The sequence below is a fragment of the Lytechinus variegatus genome, chromosome 8 (assembly GCF_018143015.1).
Source record: "Lytechinus variegatus isolate NC3 chromosome 8, Lvar_3.0, whole genome shotgun sequence".
Lineage (NCBI taxonomy): Eukaryota > Metazoa > Echinodermata > Echinoidea > Temnopleuroida > Toxopneustidae > Lytechinus > Lytechinus variegatus.
The window spans coordinates 27,628,131-27,653,808 of record NC_054747.1 but is presented as its reverse complement, the minus strand read 5'-3'; the positions used below and the strand labels follow the sequence as shown (position 1 = coordinate 27,653,808).

Sequence of the window (25,678 nt, the reverse complement as noted above, 5' to 3'; positions counted from 1 at the left end):
TGATCAATATTCTATTCGGTGGATCTGGTGAAGGAGAAGGGGATGTTTTCTTTGATTTGACTCTCTTTTGAAACTTTCTGTCGACTTCATCTGCGATATTGAGTCATTTATATTAAAGCTTTCCAAAATCATTTAGATACTTAGGTTTTTGACGAAGATCCGACTTGTAAACATTTAGATGAGTTAAAAGACATATAACAATCAACATATTCAACCATTCATTGATAGCTCCTTAATCTTCTTTTATCAAGGTACATTGTGACATTTTTACGAATTACTCCAGTGATGTAGTACACGTAAATTAATACACAGAGCTTTAATCCATATTAACTTATATTATATACTTCTACATGCAGTGAAATGCATACCTGGTGTAAGAGGCTTCACTTGCTTGATAGCGGATCCTGAAATCTCTCCACTGCTTAAAGAACAGCGGTAATTGCTGATATCGTCCTCGTTCAGGTTTCTTATAGTTAAATTTCCGCTGGAATTGTCGGTTTTAAGGCTGAATTTTAATGGGAATGGAATAGAATTCACTGGACAGTAGTAAAGGGACCTCCAACAAGAATGCGATGCCACTTGGATGTTTTCACCCTTTTTCCACACCAAATGCTTATATCTTGTTTCAGGTGTGAACGAACATACCAGGGTGAAATCTTCGCCGATGATTGGAATAGAGTCTGTCTGGATAGACACCTCAAATGCATGGTTTCCTACATGGTTTAAAAAAAACAAAGGGATTTTAGGGAACTAGTGAGAGTCTTAAGGTAAGATATGTTTAAACGTCATTGAAATTATAAAAGATCGACACAAATGTCTGAGTCATTTAACAAACCTTCGTCTTTCCTAGAAAAAATAATGCTATTCAATGCACATTAATGTTAATCAATACATTGTCTAGATTTCTGAAATTGAAGCGATCATATACTGAGATCATTTGTATCCTCCATGCTGAGGCAGTTTCACACTGGTTTTCTATTATGTTGAAATCATTAGACCTACAAATGGATAATCCAACTTCAAGTTCGAATATAATTCCTTCAAAACCACACAATGAAACTTAATAACATGACATTATATTTTCACAATTAAAGAAGATATATACTGTATATATTTACCAATGGTTGAAATGGAAAGACAAATAAACACGGAAATAAATTCTTCACGAATAATTGGCATTGTTCAGTTATCGGCACAAGCAATGACAAGTATTTCCAGTATACGACGTCTGATTATGAGTGCAAACAAAGAGAATGGGAACGGGGAAAAATATGTAAACGTACGAATATGACAAACATATTCGTTGGAGTATCGGATAGGGATTTATGACATCATAGGTCCTGCTATCTAGTATCAAATCGGTTTCATAACCACGAAAACAACAATATAGCTAGGTACTATGCTAAATTTGTTGAACAAGAGCTGGCGCTCTTACTTCCAGTAAACATGGCAAATTACTTTTGGTAAAAGAAAAAAGTGACTTTTGGAGGTATTCGAAGCATTGTGCTCATACTAATGAAGGAACCAATATTCTTTTATTACAAAAACACAAAGCAAGCAAGGCATATTTGATTATGCGTATTTTGCACTCGCCTGTTTAAAGAATCGTGCGCATTGCGGCAATTTTTATCTAGAAACCTCGCGTGCACCGCGTTTAAAGCAACTTACTCGGTTATGCGCATTGCTATTGATGGGTAGTGCATGATATTTTTACATACCCTAATTTCACAGCTAGAATTGAACTCTTCAAAAGGAAAATAAACAAATAGAAGAATAAAAATCAAGAACACCAATTTGCTTATTTCACATCGACCGTAGATCGTATTACACTCTTTTCAAGAGAGTAACACAGAATGTGTAAAGAAATGGGAGATGCGTGTTTTTGAAAGTCTAAAGTTTATTAATTAGGAACACGTTTGATTAGAAATCACCTTCATCAACTTATTCTCTTATTCAGTGTAAAGCCCCAACGTGCGATTCGTAAAATAATGGATCACTCGAGGGAGCAGATCACCGATCCCCCCCCCAAAAAAAAAACAGAAGCAGAAAATATAAGAAAAGTACGCATGAGAAGGTATAAGTATATAGTATTCGAAAAGTATTTGAACGCACAGTTTATTATACAGAAATAAATATAATTTGATGTTATAGATAATATATTTTTCCCAGCCACTCCAAAACAAAACTAGAGTGTGAAAAATAAATCTTATTGGAAAAAGATGTCCTGAAAACAGGGAGTATGAAATATATTAGTCAACTGCAAAAGATGAAACACAAGCAAAGTAAAGACATTTTCCTTTTTAGAAACATGGCCACATAAAATGCGATTGAAGGAAATTGATAGTGACATAATTACGATCCATTGAAAAATGGACAGTGTTTTACTCTCAAAAGTTACCGATTCACCTGTTTGTTGAGCTTTAACTTGTCCTTGCTCTTTGTCAACAAAGATGGTTTAAGATGTCGTCTTGTTCTGGTCGACGATGAGCCGAGAAGTTGGATCCGGAATAGCTATTTTTTAAAGGTAGAGAGTTGGTAAGAGACATTTTCCAAAAAGAGTTTGTGGTTTAATTTTAGCAATTCATCTTCAAAAATATTTTAAAGGACTCCATGCATTCAGAGGTTGGTACTTCGTCACCGGAGTCCCGAGCTCAACCGTGTTTTTGAAGTCATCCTTAGTGGTATATGAAACTTAAAATATAGGTATCTAACTGTAGTTCCTTGTATATGCCATCTACGGCATTACCAGCATTGAAAAATCTCGACGCTCATGGATTCATGCATGATTCAGGTATTACAGAAAATAATAAAACCGCTGACACATTTATGACAAATGGTTGAGGGCGTTTTTAGTACCTTTAAGAATGTAAACTAGGTACAAACCGAGAACAGGTCTAGCGCTTCTAGAGTTCGATGTAAAATAAAGAATATCAAGATATTATGCAGACCTCTATGTAGTCGGTGAATGCAAAACTAGACATGTACACTTTGAAGTTTTACGAATATTTGGATAACCTCGCGTCACATGCTGAACTGTATTTCCCAAGTTTTGGTAGTTTGATAATAGCATACTCACATAATACGTTTAGAACCATGCGATCATTCACTGACCGCCTTCCGGGTACTATAGGTTGAATTGCCTGGTAAATCAGAAGTTTCCCATGATCAAACCTCGATGGTATAAGTGACAGTGTACTTGTAGTATCATAGCGATAAGCAGAATTCAGTGAAGAACGCAGAGATGATTTATCTGTCAGGTTTTGTGATCCGATGAACCAATGGATGAGTGGAGTAGGGTATGCATTAAGAGCTCTGCAAGTTATGTTGCTTTCTGTACTGTCATGGAGATCATCTGGAATCGTAATTATGATATCATCTGGTAGGCCTTTCAGATAAACAAAAAAATATTAAGTCTAGGAACAGTACATCCTTGCTTGCATACACTCCACAAATGAAGAGCTCACTTGCAAAAGGGGTTAGGTCCATTTTTCATCAAATTTGATTTGTATGTCTTAATGAATAGATGTTAGTAGCTCTATAGGATGATACCAAAGTTGAAATTCCTATTAAAAAGTGAACTAAAATGGAAAAGAAAATCATTTTTTTTCAAAAGGGGTAAGGTCCATTTCAGTTTAGTTCCAAAAGGGGTTACGTCCACACATATTTTTTTTTGGATAAGAATATCTTAAAAATTATGAAGACAGGTAGATTTCTCTTATACCCAATTTTATTTTCTCATGGTAGGGCATCAAATAAAAATCATTTTCGCATTAGAATAGTGCAATATGGGAGAATTAAAAAAATATATATTATTTGAGTGGACCTAGCCACTTTTGCAACTACATTCTGAAGAACTCATTTGCCAAAAAGGGGTAAGGTAAATTTTCCATGAATTTGATTGTTTTCTGTCTCTGAATTTTTAGTCACTCTGATGATACCAAAGACAATTTGAAATTCAAATAAAAGCGTGAATGAGAGTGGCATAGAAAAAGGTTCGTTTTTAATAAAAAAAGATTGGATTCATTTCAGTTTACTTGCAAAAAGGATTAGGTCCACAATGATGATTTTGTTAAAAATATGTAGAAAAAAATGAAGACAGGTAGATTTCTTTATACCCAATTTTATGTTCACATGATAGGGTAGTATTCATGACAATATAGTTTCTCACAAGAATATGGCAAAAAGTGAAAAAAGGGTATGTTTTTTTCTCGGAATGATCCAAAGTCGACCTAACCTCCTTTGTAACTAAACTCTTCAAATGTCTAATTGTCATTTTAACTTTTCGACAAGGAGAAACCCAGAGATAACATTAAATTCAGATTGAACTAACTTAAATATGTTAAATGAAACCTTTTGACGATAACTAAGTTGTGGAATTACTTTTGGAGATATCATAGGATTGTAGTAAAATATTTTAACGTTGATGTTAATCATGCTAATAATACGAATCTTACGAGCACAATATGATGGAATTTATCACTTACCGATGACCCTTAAAGTGGCTGTAAGTATATCGACAAAGGCCCCGTCCAGAGATATATAGCATTGAATTAAATTCCCATGGTCCATCTTGTCCGGGTGTATTGTGATTGTACTCTCGGTGTCGAATAAATTATCATCTAACATATTGTGAGTATTTGAAACGTTTGCGTTTATAGGATTACTGCCATTTGTACCAATTAATATCCACGATAGTTCAGTCGCTGGGAATGAGGCAATGGTTTTGCAAGTGATTGTAGTCGGTAAATCTTCATTGACGTTTAGGAATGTTTGCAGAGATTCCATTTCACTTCCAGCGAGAAAGATCCTCATCCCAGAGGGAGGAACTAGATAAAGGAGATAACATACCGAGCATTTTCATTACACAGGCCTAGAAGCAGTATTATAATTAATATCATGTTCATCAATTCACATGTCTGTGTTTTCCTTTTAATACGCAAGAAAAATCCCAAAATACTAAAATTATAATGCTTTTATCATTTTGATTCGGTTCGTGTGCGTGTGACGCACACGACTAAAATTGTACATGTCCATCTTACCAGAAGAGTACAAACAAGTCTAAAATTCTGTTTTACTAGGGTGGAGGATTGCACCTTTTACATGGAATTGATTCAAAGTGTAGGTGTCAAAACATGGACAGCTATATATACTGGAAAACGACCTGATACCTATTCTGGAAAGGCTAAACCTATTAATTATATATATAAAAAAAAAACATGGACAAAATATGAAAAGATCTTGGACCCGGGTTTATGGCATTCGGACAGATGTATAAACAGTTACAATTATGAAAATACTTACCTGATTTTCTTATTTACGAGATAACTCATACATCTACTTGATTTGCTAGTTCAGCCCTCTGGACTGCCATACCCGAATAGAACTCCCAAGGATTTAAAAAGCGCGAGCGCGCCCTCTCCCGTTCAGGCTTACTACCCATGATCACCGCGCAACTAGCGTCCATCTTCCTCACCTTTCGCAAGCCCATACGTTGAAACATGTTGCTACGCAAGGCGGAGGGTCGGTGGGAGGGTATCAAGTAGATGTATGAGTTATCTCGTAAATAAGAAAATCAGGTAAGTATTTTCATAATTTACTTCAATAACTCCATACATCTACTTGATTTGCTAGACCAGCACGGACTCAAACCGTAGGGAGGCATGTTTTCAATTGTAAGCCTAAGAAAATTTAAAAGAAAAAACAAAAACAACGAAATTTAGGGAGAGGGGGAAAAAGCCGCAGCTGCTTTAAGCGCCGAAGCAGTAAATCTCGCCTCGCTGGACGGAATGTCCTTCAAGTAGAAAGAAGTGAAGGAGTTAGTTGAGCGCCAAAAGGCGGCCCTCAAAAATGTCCTCGAGAGGAATGCCCTGTATACTCAGGAATACTAAGTATCATGGGCCCTCGGCCTAGTGTCAGGAGAACAACATCACCTGCTGACTAGAGCGTAAGAATCGAAATTTGTTGAAAATTTCAACAAGAATCGTGATCGGAAAACTGAAGCTTTTAAGGCTCAGTAAGTGATCAATCGACCAACCTGAGAAGGCGAGATATCTCAGAACCCCTACCGAAATTTAAGCGTGCCGCTTGCTAGTAACTAGCATGCGACTAGCAGGGCACTCGCTTAATAAGCGAGTGCATGCTAGCGAACAGTCCCTGCTCGCTAAAAGATCGCTTAACTATTACTCTGCACGCATATCACACGCTTATTAAGCTAACCGCATGCTAGTTACTAGCATGCCGCAAGCTTGCGGAAGCTAGTCGCACGCTTCCCGCAGGCTTGGAAATTTCTGTAGGGAAGCCTCCGCGTGGGAGAAAGCGCCCAGAATTCGATATCTGTCTCAAATGCGTGAGGGCAGAAATCTGCAGAATTCTGATAGAGAGCTGTGGTAAAAAGTTACTAGCGGTCCGAAGGGGACCAGGAACGACGGAGAGTAGGGATTTAGGAAGAAAACCACTCGTAAGGCAGACAAGGGTCGAGAAAGCGACTGAGTGCCATCCTGTTAATAAGGAATGCCGCGGACATGTTGCCTATGTAGAATAGAGCAGTCTGGTCAAAACAGCTCAACCGGGCGTGTCAGGGATACAGCGCGGTACACATCACGACAAAAGTGTGTTAGACCGAGTGATCGAGAGAGAACTCAGGATCCCCTTTCTCCCATACTGATTGAAGCACCCATCTGAGGGTGCAGTGCCCGCGGTGGAAGAGGTGGCTTGGCTCAAGCCACCATCGCCGAGAGAGCCCGTGAGGCTAGGCTGCGATGGCTGTCCGCTGGGCGGGGGAATCCCTAGCAGCAGCAAGTGTACGCCAGAGGGAGCTGGCGAAAAAAAAAATCTGTCACGATATTACGTGTAAACGACCATCAAGAGATGCTCTAAACGAACAGACATCGCCAGATATGATACCTCAACCGTTACATTCCCAACGGAATCGAATGAGGTAGCAACGGCCCTGTCCTATCAAGTTAGGGACGGAAACTGGCTAAGAGTGTCGAAGTCCTCGCTTGAAGAAACAAGCGAAGGAGACTTGAGGAAGTAATCACAAAATTTCCATCAGTCTGCGGTGAGAACCAGTTGTTTATGAAAACAGTCACAAGGCCTGTTTCTCAGGTGATCGTAAGAGCGAGCACCGCCGGCGCCGGTTGCGGCAGCGTGGAACAGTCCGATATCGGTAAGATAAGGAGCTCCAAAAAGCTGCGGGGGGGGGGCGGCAAAAATGACGCCCTAAGCAGCGGGGGATGAGAATCTAAATTTCTAAAAGAACTCCAGTGAAGTAAATCACTTACATGGAGAGGCTCATCCACAGTCAGCCCGAGAGAAGGCGGGTCGTAGTGATCGTGGTTAGGAAGGCATAAGCATACATCCATCCACTGTTACATCATCCTCGGTCGTGCGGTGACCCTGGCCACATGCCTTGCATGGAAGGAGGATGAAAGCAGCATGCGGGGCGACTCGAGTGTGCCGTGAAAAAATTTCTAAGAAAGAAGCCGATTCGACTAACGGGCACGGTAAAGACATCCACCGTAGACCACTCCGCACAAGGAGGGAGCGGCGGAGACGCCCGCAAGATTGACCCACATAGAGGGCAGTCTATAAGATAGACAGTTAGAGCTCGACCGATGGTCTGGCGGTGTACAGTTTGGTGTGAACTCGCCGACCCGGTACGGTGGGTGTGCCCAGAAAGTAGGCATAGAATGCCGACAGAGAATCCTGGGGCTTTAAACAAGTTTGAACGCACGTACATAGCCAACAATCTCATGAGATGTACGGCGGTTACTTTCCTCCGAGATGATGTTTACCCAACCGGGAAAGACTCGGGGAACAGCTGTGAATGTCAACAGGAGGGATATCTAGCATATGAAAAGCTGATTCCTTCCACGTATTCGGTGCGGGTGCTGCCGGCGGTGTCCGGGGGGACGACCGGTGATGGCAGCTCGGGCAGGGTTCGTACGAGCCGCCCGAATACGAGACAAATAGGTTAACATAACCATAATGCATCGGGTGGTGAAGGCATAGCGATTATTAAGCACAGGAGAACTTTTAATCGCCGTGACATTCAGATCCGATATACATACTCATAAGCTCGGAGAGCTATGAGATAGTGAGACATACCGCTGAGCGGTGATGGTGCTCATATCAGAGTCGCCCTCTCTTCAGCGGCGATCGCTGGAGAACGGGTGTCTGTACTATAGCCCTGACTCTGGCGTTGCAAGGGTAGGAGCTAAGTAAGACAGGGCACCCTTACTTTCGAATAGAAAGTGAGGTTCAGGCCAGAAAAGCGACGGTCCCGTCGCCTGGGCGGACGGTCCGCGGACGTGATAGGTTGTCCTCTCAAAGCAGCCAAACATTCTCACGAGAGAAGTGCGGCATGCGGTATGTAAGAGATTCATACCTCCAATCTACGGGCCCGCTTAGGGGGAAGAATGGAGAGGGTTACCGCTGAAGGAGTCGTCGCCGTATGTGAGCTTGACGTAGAGGGCGAATTCGGGAGTACCTGTATAATAATCGCCCCCCCCCCTGCCTCTGCCTTCTCGCTAGCTTCGAGAGGCTTGAAAATTTCGAGACGGCGGCGCCGGAGCCTGGCGCTTCCGGGCAGCAGCAGAGCGGGGGTGGGTTTACACCCACGGAGCTGGCGGCTTCCTCGTCGTAGGAGCCGCCTCGTCTAGAGCGACCCCGTCACTCTCCGAGACCCCCAATTCGGCCGATTGAGCTCGGAGCGCCTGAAGAGGCGGGGCGAGAAAATATGGACTCCCTTGCTTCATCAATACCCCCGCTCGGAGGGTAGATGTGAGGTAGATACTTGTCAAGCAGCGCCTGAGCGCTTACTGAAAAGTCGCCCGCGGGATAGGGGTTGTCCTCGTAAAGGGAGTCTCGCTCTATGGACTGAACCGGGAGGTTGTCCAGTAAGCGCCGGGGTGGCCCCGCGTGTCGGCTGGGACACGTGCTCTGAGATCGACGAAAATGCTGGAAAGCACACGCGATCTTGGGGCACCCGGTTAGTCGGTGCACTGGCTGGCGATTTAACAGAATCGCTCGAGGATTTCCCGGGTGTCTGGTGGTTATTGCCCACTTGTCTCGCTTGATGCTCAGGGGCATCAGCGGGGTGAGTAGACGTCGAGGGTGGGGTGAACCCGCACTACTCGAAAGCAGAATGTAGCAGCATGAATAGCTGTGACATCTGACCACCGACACAAGGGTCTGAAGGACTGACGCCCATGGCAACAGGGCTGGCCGACCTCACCTTCGACCTCTTCTTCTTCGCGGCCTCCGCCGGTGTGGCCGGGGCAGAAGAAGGCACAAGAGGCACGGGTGATTTCTTACGATTTGCCGCCCCTGGCAGGGCGGCCGTCAACAACGAAACTTCACCCGAATCTGACGGGGTCAGATTGTGGTCACAGTCTGATGTGTGACGCCTCTCGCGGTAGCAGAATGTAGCAGCATGAATAGCTGTAACATCTGACCACCGACACAAGGGTCTGAAGGAGGAACGCCCATGGCAGCAGGGCTGGCCAACCTCTCCTTCGACCTCTTCTTCTTCTTCTCTTTCTGCGGGCTCCGCCGGCGTGGCCGGGGCAGAAGAAGGCATGAGAGGCACGGGTGATTTCTTACGATTTGCCGCCCCTGGCAGGGCGGCCGCCGACAAAGAAACTTCACCCGAATCTGACGGGGTCAGATTGTGGTCACAGCCCGATGTGTGACGCCTCTCGCGGTAGCAGAATATAGCAGCATAACATGTATGACTGTAACATCTGGCCACCGATAAGAGGGTCTGAAGGAGGAATGCCCATGGCAACAGGGCTGGCCGACCTCTCCTTCGACCTCTTCTTCTTCTTCTTATTTTGCGGGCTCCGCCGGCGTGGCCGGAGCAGAAGAAGGCACAAGAGGCACGGGTGATCTCTTACGATTTGCCGCCCCTGGCAGGGCGGCCGCCAACAACGAAACTTCACCCGAATCTGACGGGGTCAGATTGTGGTCACGATCAGATTGTGGTTACAGTCTGTGTGACGCCTCTCGCGGTCAGGGGCTGGGCGATCTCTCCCGATGCTGTCAACGGAGGACGACTTATACGGCAGAGATCCTGACCTGTGCCGGGGGGAGAGAACCGCACTCTCCCTCCGGACTTCTGGTGACCCGGTAGCCGGTGGGTCGCATAGCCCTATGGGTGCTGCGGCGGCAGGACCTAGTTTAGGCTTGGAAGCCTTGGCTACCACTTTTTCCTTTGTCCGAGACCGTGGCACCACAGTCTTGGCCTTCCTTCTCTTAGCATCCGACCGCAAATTCGGAATGCTGATCGACGCACCCTCATACTCACCGCCGCTGGGCGCTCACCGCGGCGTCCCTCCTGCTCGCCTGGAGGCGGCCGACTTCTGTAACTTGCAATCGGGACGGTCCCCGTGGAGGGCACCAGGTCCTCTGGGGCTGTGTTAGTCCCATTCAAAGATACCTCTCTCTACCCTGAAAAAGGAAAAACAAGAATTTTTTTTTTTTTTTTTTTTTTTTTTTACAAAGATCTCGCTTAGATTAAAAGTGGAGACCGGAGTGGTCTTTCCCTCCTCCTAAAAGGAGTTTGTTTGAGCAAACAGAACAAAACAAGAGGGGAGGGGTAGGGAGGAAGAAGAACCTAAGAATAGTTTAGGTATCTGCCTGTAAGAAAATAAAAAGGAGGTCGGAGACTTTGAAAAAAGAACTCCTACAAGGTTCCCCTACTATATTCTCTTTTTTTTTTTTGTGCCCGAAGGAAAAATTCGAAACAAAAATTCAAAAATGAATGCAAGTTCAGAAGAGAAAGAAGTTTCCACCTGCGAAGAAACACAAAAACAAGCATTTCAGAGCAGGAAGAAAAGGGATTGAGAGACAAATAATTCCTAGATAAGAGAAATTTTACGATAATTTCCAAGAGGAAAAAAAAAAAAAAGTAACCTCCTGTGGAAAGGTAAAGAAATTCAGAACAGGAGGAAGGAGGAACGTCTCTAGTAACGATTCCAAGAGGAAGAACGACACAGTAAATCCTCAAAGGGAATCGTAGAGCCCGCCTGTCGAAATAAAAAAATATATAAGACTAGGAGGGAAGAGGGAATTGAACGAAGAAAACAATTCCGGGACAGGTCAAAAAAAAATTTCTAACAGGAAGGAGACCCCACCTGTAAAGAACAAAAATTTTTTTTTTTTTTTTTTTTTTTTTTTTTTTTTTTTTTTTTTTAGGGGGGATTGAATAACCAAACAATCATCAGGTATAATTGCGTAAGCCGAATTAAACAATCCCCGAAGCGTCTGTGAATAAAATATTAATCAAGAATTTTATTCAGAACAGAAAGGAAAAGGAATTGAGCTTTAGGATCCGCCTGTGAATAAAATATCAATCAAGAAATTTATTCAGAACAGAAGGAAAAGGAATTGAGCTTTAAGATCCGCCTGTGAATAAAATATCAATCAAGAAATTTATTCAGAACAGAAGGAAAAAGGAATTGAGCTTTAAGACCCGCCTGTGAATAAAATATCAATTAAGAAATTTATTCAGAACAGAAAGGAAAGAGAATTGAAGAATTAATCAATCAATAATCAATCGAAAATCTTAATAAATCAATTCCAGAAAGCAAGGAAGGAACAGAGTTGAAGATCCCAACCTGCAAAAAGAAATAACAATAACACCCTCGACAACAAAGTGTAGAGGCTGTCTAGAATTTAATTCAAAAACGGCACCAAAAGCCACCACGCTTTGAACGTGAAGAACAATAACCATGACAGGTGGTGAAGGCTTGCTGCCACGTAGGCAGGCCAAGCCCGGTGCCTCGCGAACGCGCTAGCGATGTGGCGCGACGAGAACTCAAACGTTAGAAAACAATTTAAGTGTCACCAAAAACACGTCTAAAAAGTCACGCCAAGTGTAAATTCTGAACACAATCTTACACACAAATGGAAAGATTGAAATTAAAAGGGAGAATGCACCACAGATAAGCGAAAATAATATACCAAAGCTCAAAAAGATTTGAGCTCTTAGGAGACTTATCTGAGCACGTCTTGACAGGTGGCTTGCCGAAAGCAAAAGAGGAAGATGGACGCTAGTTGCGCGGTGATCATGGGTAGTAAGCCTGAACGGGAGAGGGCGCGCTCGCGCTTTTTAAATCCTTGGGAGTTCTATTCGGGTATGGCAGTCCAGAGGGCTGAACTAGCAAATCAAGTAGATGTATGGAGTTATTGAAGTAAATTAAGAATACCATGAAAAATTAGATGAACTGAGCACTGAAGGTTTTCTGTTAGTTCTGGATGTGATGCAACGCAGATGAGAATCTTTCCTTGGTCATTCCTGGAGGGTGTGAATCTCAAAGATCTTTGGGAGATGTAAGATCCGTCTTGTACGACATCATACTGGTGATCAATAACAGCTGTAAAACCATTCGTGGTATCTGGTAGGTGCCATTGAAGTATTGGAGGAGGTCTTGCCTGACCTGCTTGACAAGTGATCTCTAATTGTTTTGGGGCAGTTAATCTCACAGAGAGGTTGTCAACGCAGTTCATTTTCCCTCTTCCATCTTTGATGAAGACGCTATTTGGTGCAACTGGTAACGGAAAGAAATAAAGGACACATTGATTAAATGTCATTCTGTCAATGTCTTTTGCAAATATCTCTACTCTATGATAGCCTATTTCCATGATTTGAAATAACCAAACAAGCTTAATGTGCTATATGGTTTATCAACAAAGCAGACAAAACCAGTATTCCACAGAAACCACAAAGCACATTCAAATGAGAAATAATTTAATTTTATCTCATATATAACGTGTGTACAATGTTAAAGAGCCCTTGAAATGATCGAACACACCTGGTGTTAACGGCCACACTGGCTTGCTAGCTGATCCAACACTCACTCTCCCATGCGTGCTGCGCAATGAGCAGTGGTAAATATCGCCGTCATTTCCATGAAGCCTTTTTATTGTTAAATTTCCGGTGGAAGTATCCGCTAAAAAGCTGAATTTTGATGGCGAAGGAATGTAATAAGCGCATTTATTGTTCCTCCAGCATGGATGAGAGGCCACATGTACGTTGTTACCTTTGGTCCAAACCACTCGTCGATACCTGGTTTCCGGAGTGAACGAACAGACCAGAGTGAAATCTTCACCGATGACTGGAAGAGAATCTGTCTGGATAGACACTTCAAATACATGGTTTCCTACATGGGTGAAAGAACAAGGAAATTGATGGAACTAATTTCCGTTTGGAACGGCTATGAATGTAACTCTAAGTTAATGGAGAGAGTTGGAACAGAAAATAATGACTACTAACATTTTAATACTTATATTCAATTTTTTTTAGAAAACATCTTGTGCTGATGAGAGGGTTTTTTTTTCGAATATCAACAAATCTTTTATACATAAACTAAAAGTGTGTAAATTATACTACCTTAGGGCTTACGATAGCTTGTCACAGGTTTGAATCCAATGGCTTTTTGTCGAATTCATCATCGAGCACATTGTTTTATAATTCTCAAGTTCCCATGTTAACTACGTTTATAAAAAAGGACAAACTCAAATATTTACCAAAGTTTGCAATGATTAGGCTAAGAAATATGAAAATAGTTGATCCACGAATACACATCATCTTGCAGTCATCGACACAGTTTCGAGGTATCAATGGAATACAATGCTGGATCACGAACACAAACAGATTGCGAACATGAACAAAGATTAAACTATTAGACCGCACATTATGGAGTATCGGTCGGTGATTTATGACAAGTGTTGTCAAAATGTAGTACCTAATATCAAAAGGAATCGCTTTCTCAATCTTGATAGAAATTCCTTAAAATGCCAATTGAAAATACCATGCTAAATAACTCCAAGAGCTGGCGCTCTTTCAAGTAGTAATCATGGTGAAATCCTCTGGTAGAAGAATAGCCACTGTTAAGGTAACTGAAGCCTTAAGTTCGTTTCAAAATTGTGTAAGTGTTGCATTATTTTTAATCGATCTCACTTACACATATGTCTTTTTCATTTTACACTAACGCAAATTAATGTGCAAAATATGTATATTTTGTACGGAAAAAAGACCATCCTTTTGCCGGTCGGCCTAAGCTATTTTTACCACTCATGGTCATACATTTCATCTACAGAAAGTGTACAAGGCATCGAGGTATAAAAGAGTAATTTTCGCACAAAAATACCCGCAGGATTTGCTCTTTTGTTGGCACGCCTTGGGTACTCACCTAAAAGCTATAACACAGTGCGGCATCTATCCTCAAGAAATCTCCCACTCAGCTGTGTGCATTGTTTGTATAATACTGTTGTGCAGAGCATCACATATTTCAATAACCTTATTCCACTTCCAGACTCAAAAACTCTTCCAAACAATAAGTGTATAAAAAGGGGGGACAATCAAGGCTACCAATTCGTACATGTGTATGTTACCTCTGACATTATGCAAAATGCGTTTCGCTAACTGACAGATCATTCGGAAGCACCGAATATAAGTACGTATGAGAAAGTAAAGGAAGTATTCCAAGAGAATTTAAACTCGCTGGGACTTTTTAGACTGAAATAGACTACCATGATACGGCAATATATTTTGTTTTCAGCCATTAAAAAAACCTGAAGAGTAAAAATAATATAATTGGACAAAGATGTCTTTAAAAAAGGAATGTGAAGTTGAGACTATATATTCTTATTGTTGATGCTCGATCAATAGACATCAGAGAGTATCAAGCACATTTTCGATGCATTGAAAAAAGAAAGCAAAGCAGAGAAAAAAATATTTTGAAAAATATCACCATATAAAATTGTGATAGAAGTGAATGAAAAGTTACATTGATATCTGACTCAATCTGGACTCTGCCTAAGTTGAAAAACTTGCCGATTCACCTCTTTGTGGAGCTTAAATTCGTCCTTGTTTTTGGACAAATAAGTTTAAGATATTGTCTACTTCTGGTTAACAATAAGACGAGAAGTTGGATCTTTAATAACTACATTCTCTAGAGTAGCGAGTTTGTAAGGACATTAGAGAAAATGAATTTCGGTTATTAAGGATATCACTTTCAGCAAAGAATCATATAAGTTATTTCATTGCCCCGCCACAAAAAGAGTTGAAGATGTCGTCTGGTTCTGGTCGACGATGAGTCGAGGTGGATCAGGGATGGCTGGATTTTATCGTAAGAGGTGATGAAACATGCACAATGAAACTATTTAGTAATCATTCACCATTTTGTAGCTAAACGTAGTAGTAGATTATGTTTGAGTAATTAGTTGACACATAAAGTTTGATCAGGTAGATATTATTTTCTGGAATTATATCTAACATGAGTAAAATAGTAAATACGCATGATTCAGAAACCTTACGAAATTGACTCCTTACCGTAAAATGTTGAGTTAAAGACTGCTGTTCCAGAGCCGTCTGTAGAAATAGCGATGCATCTGAACTCACAGTGATCTTCTAAGAGTGGGTTTTCTATTGCTAGTTCAGTTGAAGTTACAGTTTCACCTTTGATCATAATGTCGTTGACCGTTTTATTGTGGCAGCCTTGGAGCTCTGTACAGTCACAGAACCACTGGATTTTGAAAGCAGGAGGGTTGGCATCTGACGTACATTTCAACACATAACCGACACGTATCCCTTTCCTGATAAGTCGTCGAGACGTAATGGATGCAAAAGGGCCGTCTAGGAAACAAAATACATTTTGAAAATAATGAGTGACTTTATAATGCTTTTCGAGCATTGCTTTGGATGATAAGATATCAAGCAATGTTCAACAGACAATTCTTAAAGGTGAATAAAATTAACAGGCTATCTAACTAGCCGTCATCCACCCACCCTCCTTTGTAAAATGCAAAGACACATTATTAAGAAATTAAAATTCAACTTTCATTGAACATGAATGTGAACAATCCAGGTCTATAATTCCTTCATGTTTATTTCTGAAATGAATACTCACACGATATGTTTAGAACCATGCTGTAATTCAGTGAGCGACCTAAGGGGGTTTCAGGTTGAACTGCCTGGCAGAGAAGACGTTTCCCATGGTCAAATCTCCTTGGTACGAAGATCAGAGTGCTTACACTATCGAACCGATCAGCAGAGTTTAATGAATAATTCAGCAATGAATTATCTGTAAGATTTCTTGACCCAAAATACCAATGAATGAGAGGGGGTGGGTATCCATTAGATGTTCTGCATGTTACATTTGTTTCCATACCATCGTGCAGATCCGCCGGAACGGTAATTTTAGCGTCATCTGGTAGGCCTTGAGAAGAAAAACAACAACCATTTAATGTGAAGCAATATGAGAAATATATTACTGCAGAAGTAGTTTTCAGTTGCCATGAAAACGTTAAGATCTATGTTCAAATGAAGTGTAATATGCGCCCCTAAATTGATAATAATAATAACTCTTATTTAACCACGGTAGCCACTCTCAGCTGTAAGCTGTTTTTCCAGTGGGCCCTGCATAACACATGTTATTATTAACCTTCTCCATTCTTATACGTCGAGCGCCTGACAAGAAGGCAGGTCCCATTTCTATCAGTCTTTTAGTATGACTCGGCCGGGGATCGAACTGACGACCTCCCGTTCATGAGGCGGGCGCTCTACCACTGAGCCACCATGTCCGGTGATAAACCTGTTGGTTAATTAATGTGTAGTTCATGAATTCTAAAAGTTGACTCACTCTGTTTCATTATAGTTGACTTTGACAAGAAGTGTCGAAGTAGGTCTATCATTGCATTTTCAGATAAGATACAGACTATATTTTGATTGTGATACTCACCGTAAACCCCTAATTTGGAAAGATTTTGGCCAACAACCTCGCTGTCCATGAATGCATAACATTGAATGTATTTTCCGTGGTCAGTTTTCGTTGGTCGTATTTTGATGGAAGTCTCAGTGTCGAACAACTTCTCATCGAAGAGATTTGGAGTCTTTGAAGAATTTTTGATGGGAATAATGCCAGAGTCAAATAGAAGATCCAATGCTAGCTCAACTGCGGGGAAACTTCCAATACTTTTACACGTGATCGATGTCGGCGAATCTTCTTGGACGTAGATCTCGTATGACAGAGACTGGTCAATTCCAGTTTGAAAGAGTAACACATTCTTAGGCCAAACTACAAAATTGAGGGGAAGAGATGTTGAGAAAGCGAAAGGAAAAAAATGAGGGAGAGAAAGAAAGGGAACGTGGTGCTCTAGCATAAAGTAATATTCGATATCATATACACATCTAGTATACATGATTATCATGCGACCAAATTTCGCATGAGGCGACAGAAGTAGTGGTCGATCATGCCAAACAACCGATGTATCAAGAAAATTGCACATATCACGTTTATTCATGTAAAAGTCGTTCTCAACGTCTTGTTGGCCTCAATAAAGTCATCACCTAGACATTATCAATAACTAATCAATGACGTTGACCCGGGTAATGACATGGAACCTTACATGTTAAAGTTAAATCCACCTGATACGTACCTTGAACATTCAGATTGATTGAACACCGAAGGTCATTATGTAGTTCAGGGTGTGATGCGATGCAGCTAAGAATCTTTCCTTGGTAATTCCTGGATGGTATGATTGTCAAAGCTTTGTGGGAGTTGTAGGACCCGTCTTGAATGACATCTGCCTGATCCTGATGAATAACGGCCATGTCATCTGGTATATGCCATTGTAGTAGTGCAGGAGGCCTTGCCTGTGATGATTCACATGTGATGCTATATGGCGCTCCAGCTATTACCGTTAAAGACGTGATAGAGAGGTTGTTACAGTAGAAGCGGTTGCCTCTTCCAGTAGTAATAATGATTCCATTAGGTGGAGCTGATAATGAAATGGAAAAAATACATAGATTGTTTATTTCTTAGAGTCTTTAGATTTTTAAAAGATTTTTTCCCCCTACGATTTTTTTTTCACGATAAAAGATGATTAAGATTGATAAAAAATTGATTTGCCTGACAAAGTTCCCTGAGAATCGTTTTGTTTTGATACGATAGTTATCAAAACCAAATTCATTTTATAAGTAGTTAAGTACCATACTATTTCGACCCTACATTTTGAGCTTAGCCAGTAGTCAGTAATCTTGTATCCTTAATAAATTTACTCACAATTGGAAAGTGATATCCTAAGATGCAATTCTGAAAAAAATAATGCTGTACAAAATTTATGTACTATGTAAACCTTGCATGCAACCTTAGCAATAATGAACATGGTGGTAGCGCTCTCACTTGCTTACTGGATGTTTTTACATACTAACCCATTTACTCCTAGGTGTGTTTTATTGTGGCATTTTTTCAAAAACCATGCCACACTGATATTTTAACAACAATAAATTTAATCCTGAGATATTTTGAAAACCGTTATTTTCTATTTATGCATCGTATGTAATTATAAATATACCTGGTGGCAGCGGTCTTACTTCCATACTGGATGATCCTGTTCGCTCTATTCCATTAGTCCTGCTTAATGAACAATGGTAATCACCGCTGTCATTCTCGTCAAGCTTTATTATTGTTAAATTTCCGTTGGAATTATTTGACAAAAAGCTGAATTTTGATGGCGTTGGAATGGAATACCATGTGCAGAGCTGATACTTCCAACATGAATGAGAGGCCACACTGTATTTACCCTTGGTCCAAATCACTCGCCGATATTTGGTTTCAGGTGTGAAGGAACAGACCATGGTGAAATCTTCACCGATGACCGGAAGAGAGTCTGTCTGGATAGACACTTCAAATGCATGGTATCCTGTATTGTTTAAGAAACACGTGATCTTAGAGAACGAACTAGTGATACGGTTAACATGAGATACATTAACGCTATCTGCACAATGAAAATCTAAAGGATTTTTTTACAGAACGACGCAAATTTCGGAGTTATTCAACAAACCGTCGTCGGCGGTGATGGTTGTTTTCGCGGGTATTTTGTCTTTTCTGGAAAAAAAAATGTTTGATATTAGTCCACGTTTATGTTGATTAATACATTGTCTCGACTTTTTAAAAGTGAAATGATCATGATTATACTGAGATCGTTTATATTTTCTATGCTGAGACAGCAACTCAGAGGTATACATCTTAATATATTGAAGTTATAAAAGCTACAACTATAAATGTAGACCTACGATATACCTTCATAATAGTACATATATCCATGTTCCCATTTGAACTACATTTGACAAATAAATTAAGATTACCTATTGTTGAAGTGATTACACCAAGAAACATTGAAATAATATGTCCACGAATAAGCAGCATCATTCAGTCATCGACACAAACAATGTCAAGTGTGTGCAGTAAATGACGGCTGATTACGAGTGCAAGCACATAGAGTGATAAGTGGGAGAAAAGATGTAGAGCAAAATAATTGCTTTGGTGTATCGGTCTGAGATGTATGCCTTTGTCATATCTCTTATAGTTAATAGCAAATCGGTTTCATAACTATGACATACATTTATCAATGACAGTTTACTATATAGATGTCTTGCTAAATTTGTTAAACAAGAGTTGGCGCTCTTTTTATTAGGGTTCATGAAAAATTATTTTGTTGCGTGGACGGATTATTGGCTTTGGAGGTATTGAAAGCATTTCAGTCATTAGGATGAAAGACAAATATATCTCAATTTGTTTACGAGACGCTCTTTAAGCTGTTGCTAAGCCTATAGACACTAAGGCAAAATTAAGGCGAATTGGGCTTCACAAGTGACCTCTGCTTTCACACCCAGGGACTAATTTATGTGCGTTTCTTTGAATTTTATTTTGTAGAGCATCACATATCTCTTCCAAAAGGCTAAAAAAACAGAGAGAACAAAAATTACGAACACAAATTCGCTAACTTCACAACTACCGTAGATCAGCTGCATATTATGTTAAGTGCGTTCAAGAGAGTAACATACTACATGTAAAGAAATAGATGAGGTGTTTATTTTAAAGCCGATAAGGGAACATGTCTGATTAGAATTTAGTTTCGTCATACCATACTCCTATCCAAATTGTAGAGACGTGATCATTTCCCTTCTTATTTCTTATTATGCAACGTCCGTTTTGCAAAATGACAGACCACTCGATTGATTAGGTTAATGATGCAAAAAAAAAAAAACCGAAAGCCGAGAATATAAGAAATGTACTTACAAGAAAAGATAAGGATGTATAAGAACACAAATTGAATTTACCGTTTATTTGACCGAAATAGAGTAAAATTGTTTTTTTTTTTATTTTTTTACCTGATTTCTAAGAGAGTATGAATGCTTGTAAGCAAGCAACCAGAGGACCGAACGGCTTAAGGTCCTATCCGAATGACCTGGTACTGAGGATTAATGCCTTGCCAAAGGGCACTAGCGCACCAAGTGGAAATCGAACCCGGGTCACCAGAATACGAATCCCCCGCATATATTTTCCAGCCATTCCAAAACAAAACTGGAGAAAGAAAAAAATATAACCGCAAAAAGAAAAATTCAAGTTGTGACTATATTTATTTTTAATGCATCTATCAATAGACAGAGACGATACAGTATATTTTAAATCAATTGAAAAGGAAAAAAAAATCAAAGCAAAGAAAATTTTCTCTTGAGAATGCTTTTCATATACAACAGTGATGAAATGAAATGAACGGTAAAAGTGATATCTGATTCATTGGAACTGGACACAGTGCTGGTTGAAAAACTCGTCCTTGCTCTTGGACAGCGTAGATGGTTTAATATGTCGTCTGCTTCTGGTCGATAATTAGGTGATTACCAGTAGTTGGATCTTGATTAGCTAAATATTAAGAGTAGATAGTTGTGAAGGATATTAAAAAAACGGAGTTACGGTTATTAAAGGGGAATCCAGCCTTGGCCATAAAATGTTATGTTGGGAAGGAGAAAAATAAATTAAACAGAATGGTGAAAGTTTGAAAGAAATCGGACAAGCAATGAGAAAGTAATAGCTGCTTTAAAATTGAGATCACTAATACTTTGTAGATTTCAAATTGGCAACTGTGTAAGTAAATTATGACAAGGGGCAAGGACAACTTTCCCATAGGCCATGTACTTTATTATCAGGGATTTTTGGTTTTCTCCTAAGTACCCATTCCCCTGGGGCAGTAATCTAAATATAATCCAGGTAGTATATTGTAGTATGTCCTCATGAAAGAAAAATATAATTTGAAATAAAACTTTTGGGAAAAATTACATTTTAGCCATAATATGTATTGGAGTACATGGAAGAGTAGTCCTTGCCTTACATCACTATGACATCCCATATGCGGCCAATTTGAAGTCTCCATGGGTATAGTGATTACCAATATTTACAACTTTTAAAAATTCATAACTTTCTTGTTGTTCGTCCAATATTGTTCAAACTTTCACCTATCAACTTGTCTGATTTTTCTTTTCCTTATAAAAACAAGTTTTTATTTGGGTTGGATTCCTCTTTAAGTACACCACTTTAACCAAAGAATCTTGTTAATAATTTCCTTGGTCCGCCATGAATAGTGTTGAATATGTCTGGTTCTGGTCGACGATGAGTCGAGAAGGTAGATCTGGTATGGCTGTATTTTATCGCAAGATATGATATGACATGCACAATGAAACTATTTAGTCACCATTAGCTTTTTTTAAACAATAAATTTAGTAGTCGATTATACTTTAGTGATTAGCTGACACATGTTATTGGATTAGGTAAATATTATTTTTAGAAGCTGTTAATTGTTCTAACATGAGTTTAACAATGAATACAAATTAAACCGAAACCTTACGAAACCTACTTCTTACCGTAAAATGATGAGCTTAAGACTGCAGTTCCCTCGCCAAATGTAGAAATAGCGACGCATGTGAACTCACAATGATCTCCTGAACGGGGCTTTCCGATCGTTAGCTCGGCTGAATTCACAGTATCACCTTCTATCAGAGTGTCGTTGAACGAAGTATTGTGGCAACCTTGGAGCTCTGTACAGTCACAGAACCACTTGACTTTGAAAGCAGGAGGGTTGGCATCTGACTTACATTTCAATATGAAATGAACACCGCTCACGTTAAGTCGTCGAAATGCAATCGATGCAATTGGGCCGTCTAGTGAACACAAAATAAATTATAAAAAAGCGGATTACTTTTTAAAGTACACAACCGAAGAATAAAAAGTATTTTTTATTGACTTTTTGTGGTCATCATTGTAAAGGGGAAGTATTACTAATCAGATATATAACTTCACTTTTTGAAATAGTGATTAGAGTTTGCAGAAATCAGCTCTCAAAAATGACTTATTTTCATGGCATATTTCTGCCTTCGTCCGTCCTCTGGCGAGCTCCAGCTGAGTGACGTCACACCAAGAGCAGTGAGCAGCTGAGCTGACAGCAGCCCATTGAAGACGATCTTTCCAATCAGCGTTTTTTGCTCTTAGAATTGTTTATTCCTCTCAAGATTGGTCTTATTACATAGATAAAAGTTTGAATTTTCTGAACAGTAAAATGAAATGCACATTTAACATATTTTGGTAACCGATATTTAGCTTAGAAAAAATTATTTGTTTTCAAGAAATATACGTGAATAAACAAAGCATATTTTCACAGAAATCATGCTTGCACCACATTGATATTATTATCAATATAAATCATAGACATTTGTCTTCACAACTGAATAAAAATTATGAAATTTAATTACGTAGCAAGTTCAGGAACCACAAAAAAACACGGCAATATCCATTGCGAAATGATTGGAATTGCAGTTGGATTGCCGAAGCATTGCGAGGCAACAGCAGCGAACGCACTTTGTTTATATATCATTATGAACCCGGTGGAAACAGAAACAGGGTCTATGGACAAATCTGTACGCACGCAGGTTTTTTTGAGTGCGGGGATCCTGGTTCGAAACTCCTCGATTTTTTTTGGTTCGGGATTTTTTTTTTATTATATTCCTTCCCCGTTCCTACCAGCTCTTTTTTCTCTTTTTATTTTCATGTGAGATTCTATTCAGTCCTGTATTTATTAAATCTTACTTCTTAATTGCTACTTTTGATTTTCAAGTTCTTGATTAGATTCTCTCATATTTGGGCAGCGACTCACTCACTCACTGACTGGAGTGGAGCAACACAATGACGACTGCAGTGGACAAAATCGGTCTTTACAGTATACAATTCAATAAAAACTGGCAAAGGGAACACAGTTCTGATTCACGTTTGGTCTGAAGTTGTCGAAAACAGAAATTGAATATCACATTACATGAAGAAAACGGTAAATTCGGAAGATATTGAACTGGTCAGTAAGGTGATCCAGTGCATATGATGGACAGAGAGATGATGAGCTCGTCGATTGTGTGACGTCATTATTCTCGACCGTTTTCGGCTGCGTGATTGTCGGTCTGGGGGGCTGAGAAGGGTGTCTAATAATTTAATTTCTTGCATTTCCACGACAGCTATAAGACTTTTTAGTGACATATTTGTGTATAAAAAGACAATACCTTTCCATCCATATATATTTTGTCTATAATCATCACTTTCGTGAATTTTCTTCGTGTGTACACTTTAAATCATTTTGAGAATTACTTTGGATGATAAGAGATTTACCAATGTACGAATTCAATATTTAAGAGATATATCAAGTAAACAGTTTACTAAAATGAAATGCATACACAGAAATTATAATAATGTATTCGAACAGGGTCTACACACCCCTTGTATTTTTTATAGCAGGAATACTTTATATATGTTCAGAACCATGCTATCATTCAATGACCGACCGAAGGGTGTTTCAGGTTGAACTGCCTGGCATAGAAGACGTTGTCCATGGTATACCCTCTTCGGTACGAAAGTCAGAGTGCTTACAGCATCGTATCGACCAGCTATATTCAATGAAGACTCCAGCGATGAATTATCTGTAAGGTTTCTTGACCCAACGTACCAATGAATGAGATGAGCTGGGTATCCATTAGATGTTCTGCATGTTACATTTGTTTCCATACCATCTTGCAGATCCGCTGGAATGGTGATATAAGCGTCATCTGGTGGGCCTTGGGGGTAAATAAAGAACAATTGTTTAAGATAAAGCTTTATGATAAATTCTACTTATTTGGTGTATTACATATTTATCTCGTAACTTTTCAACTTTTCAAATGTCGGCATGAAAAATGAAGTTATTCTATGTTGAAATGACGTAAAATAGACGGCATTGCATTGATAACCCTGTTGGCAGAATTAATTTTGTATTTCGTGTATTTCATAGGTTTAGTGGACACACTCTGTTTCCTAGATGATAACTTTGACAAAAAGTGTCCATGTATCATTGCAACGTCAGGTAATTATATATATTATATTTGAGTGTGATACTCACCGTAAACCCTTAATTTAGAAAGGTTTTGGCCAACAACCTTGCTGTCCATGAATGCATAACAGTGAATGTATTTTCCATGGTCTGTTTTTGACGAGCGTATTTTGATGGTAGTCTCAGTGTCGAACAACTCCTCATCGAAAAGACTTGAAGTCTTTGAAGAATTAGTGATGGGAATAATGTCAGAGTTAAGAGATAATGAGAGTTCCACTGCTGGGAAAGATCCGATAGCTTTACATGTGATTAATGTTGGCGAATCTTCTTGAACGTAGATATATGTTAATCGAGTCTGGTTACCTCCAGTTAGAAAGAGCAACACATTCAAAGGCCAAACTACAAAATAGAAAAAAAGGAAAGTTGACTGCACGAGAAGGAAAAGGATGATGAGGAAGAGAAGTGAAAGGTGTCGGGGGAGGAGGGGGTTGCTAAAGTAACTCATATATATCGAGTAGACACGGTGATGCTAAGCCAATTTCCACATGTGGTGAAGTAGTGATCGATCATTTGAAAGAGGCAGAAAGCGTTAGTAACAGAAATTTATATATATGTCTACAATGACTTCAATTCTTGTAAAGGCAACATTCAGTGTCTTGTTGACCTAGATAATGGCAATACTTTTACCTTGTCAAACACTAACAGAATAACTTGATGCGGGTGATCATACAGAACCTTACATCTCTAATAGTCTACCTAATGTATACCTTGAAAATTCAGATTGATTGAGCACTGAAGGTCATTTTTTAATTCAGGGTGTGATGCGATGCAGCTAAGAATCTTTCCTTGGTCATTCCTGGAGGGTATGAATGCAAAAGCTTTCTGAGAGATGTAAGATCCGTCTCGAATGACATCCACCTGATCCTGAGGAATAACGGTTATATCATCTGGTATACGCCATTGCAGTTTTGCTGGGGGCCTTGCCCGCGATGCTTCGCATGTGATGCTATGTGACTCTCCAGCTATTACTGGTACATTTATGATAGACAAGTTGTTACAGTAGAAGCTGTTTCCCTTTCCATTAGTAAAAAGTATTCAATTTGGTGGAGCTGATGATAAAAAAGAATAGACGAATTGATTGTTTATCTCTTTATCTTACAATCTTTTGAAACTTTCTTGTCTCCCTACGATTTTTTTCCGCGATATAAAGTGATTAAAATTTATGTATATATTTTTTAAATTTCCTGGAAAAAGGTTCCAGGATAAATGTTTTGTTTTCATCTAATGAAAAAGAAAATCATCATATCAGAGCGATATATTTCTACCGTTTATTTTCAGCTGTGTCTGTATTCAGTAGTGCATCGTATTCCTCAAAGATATTCATATACTACGAGACTGGAGAAAACAATGCTAAAGAAATGTATGTCTTGTAATAAATAGAGCTTTCATGCCACCTAATCAATAAAGAATATACCTGGTGGTAACGCTC

The 25,678-nt window shown here is 39.7% G+C and overlaps 1 protein-coding gene and 1 long non-coding RNA gene across 2 annotated transcripts; both read right to left on the bottom strand.

The window, feature by feature from the left end:
* Positions 1-4,476: 4,476 nt before the first annotated feature.
* LOC121419620 lies at positions 4,477-13,157 on the bottom strand. Its single transcript, XM_041614077.1, has 3 exons — positions 12,819-13,157; positions 12,213-12,554; positions 4,477-4,826 (listed from the first exon to the last, which is right to left on the bottom strand). The coding sequence occupies exons 2-3, from the start codon at positions 12,511-12,513 to the stop codon at positions 4,477-4,479; spliced, it is 651 nt and encodes a 216-aa protein (XP_041470011.1). The 5' UTR covers positions 12,514-12,554; positions 12,819-13,157.
* Positions 13,158-23,642: 10,485 nt separating this feature from the next.
* LOC121419957 lies at positions 23,643-25,035 on the bottom strand. The gene is made up of 3 exons (XR_005970669.1): positions 24,957-25,035; positions 24,259-24,588; positions 23,643-23,938 (listed from the first exon to the last, which is right to left on the bottom strand). It is a non-coding gene; the product is annotated as an uncharacterized LOC121419957 (long non-coding RNA).
* Positions 25,036-25,678: the final 643 nt, after the last annotated feature.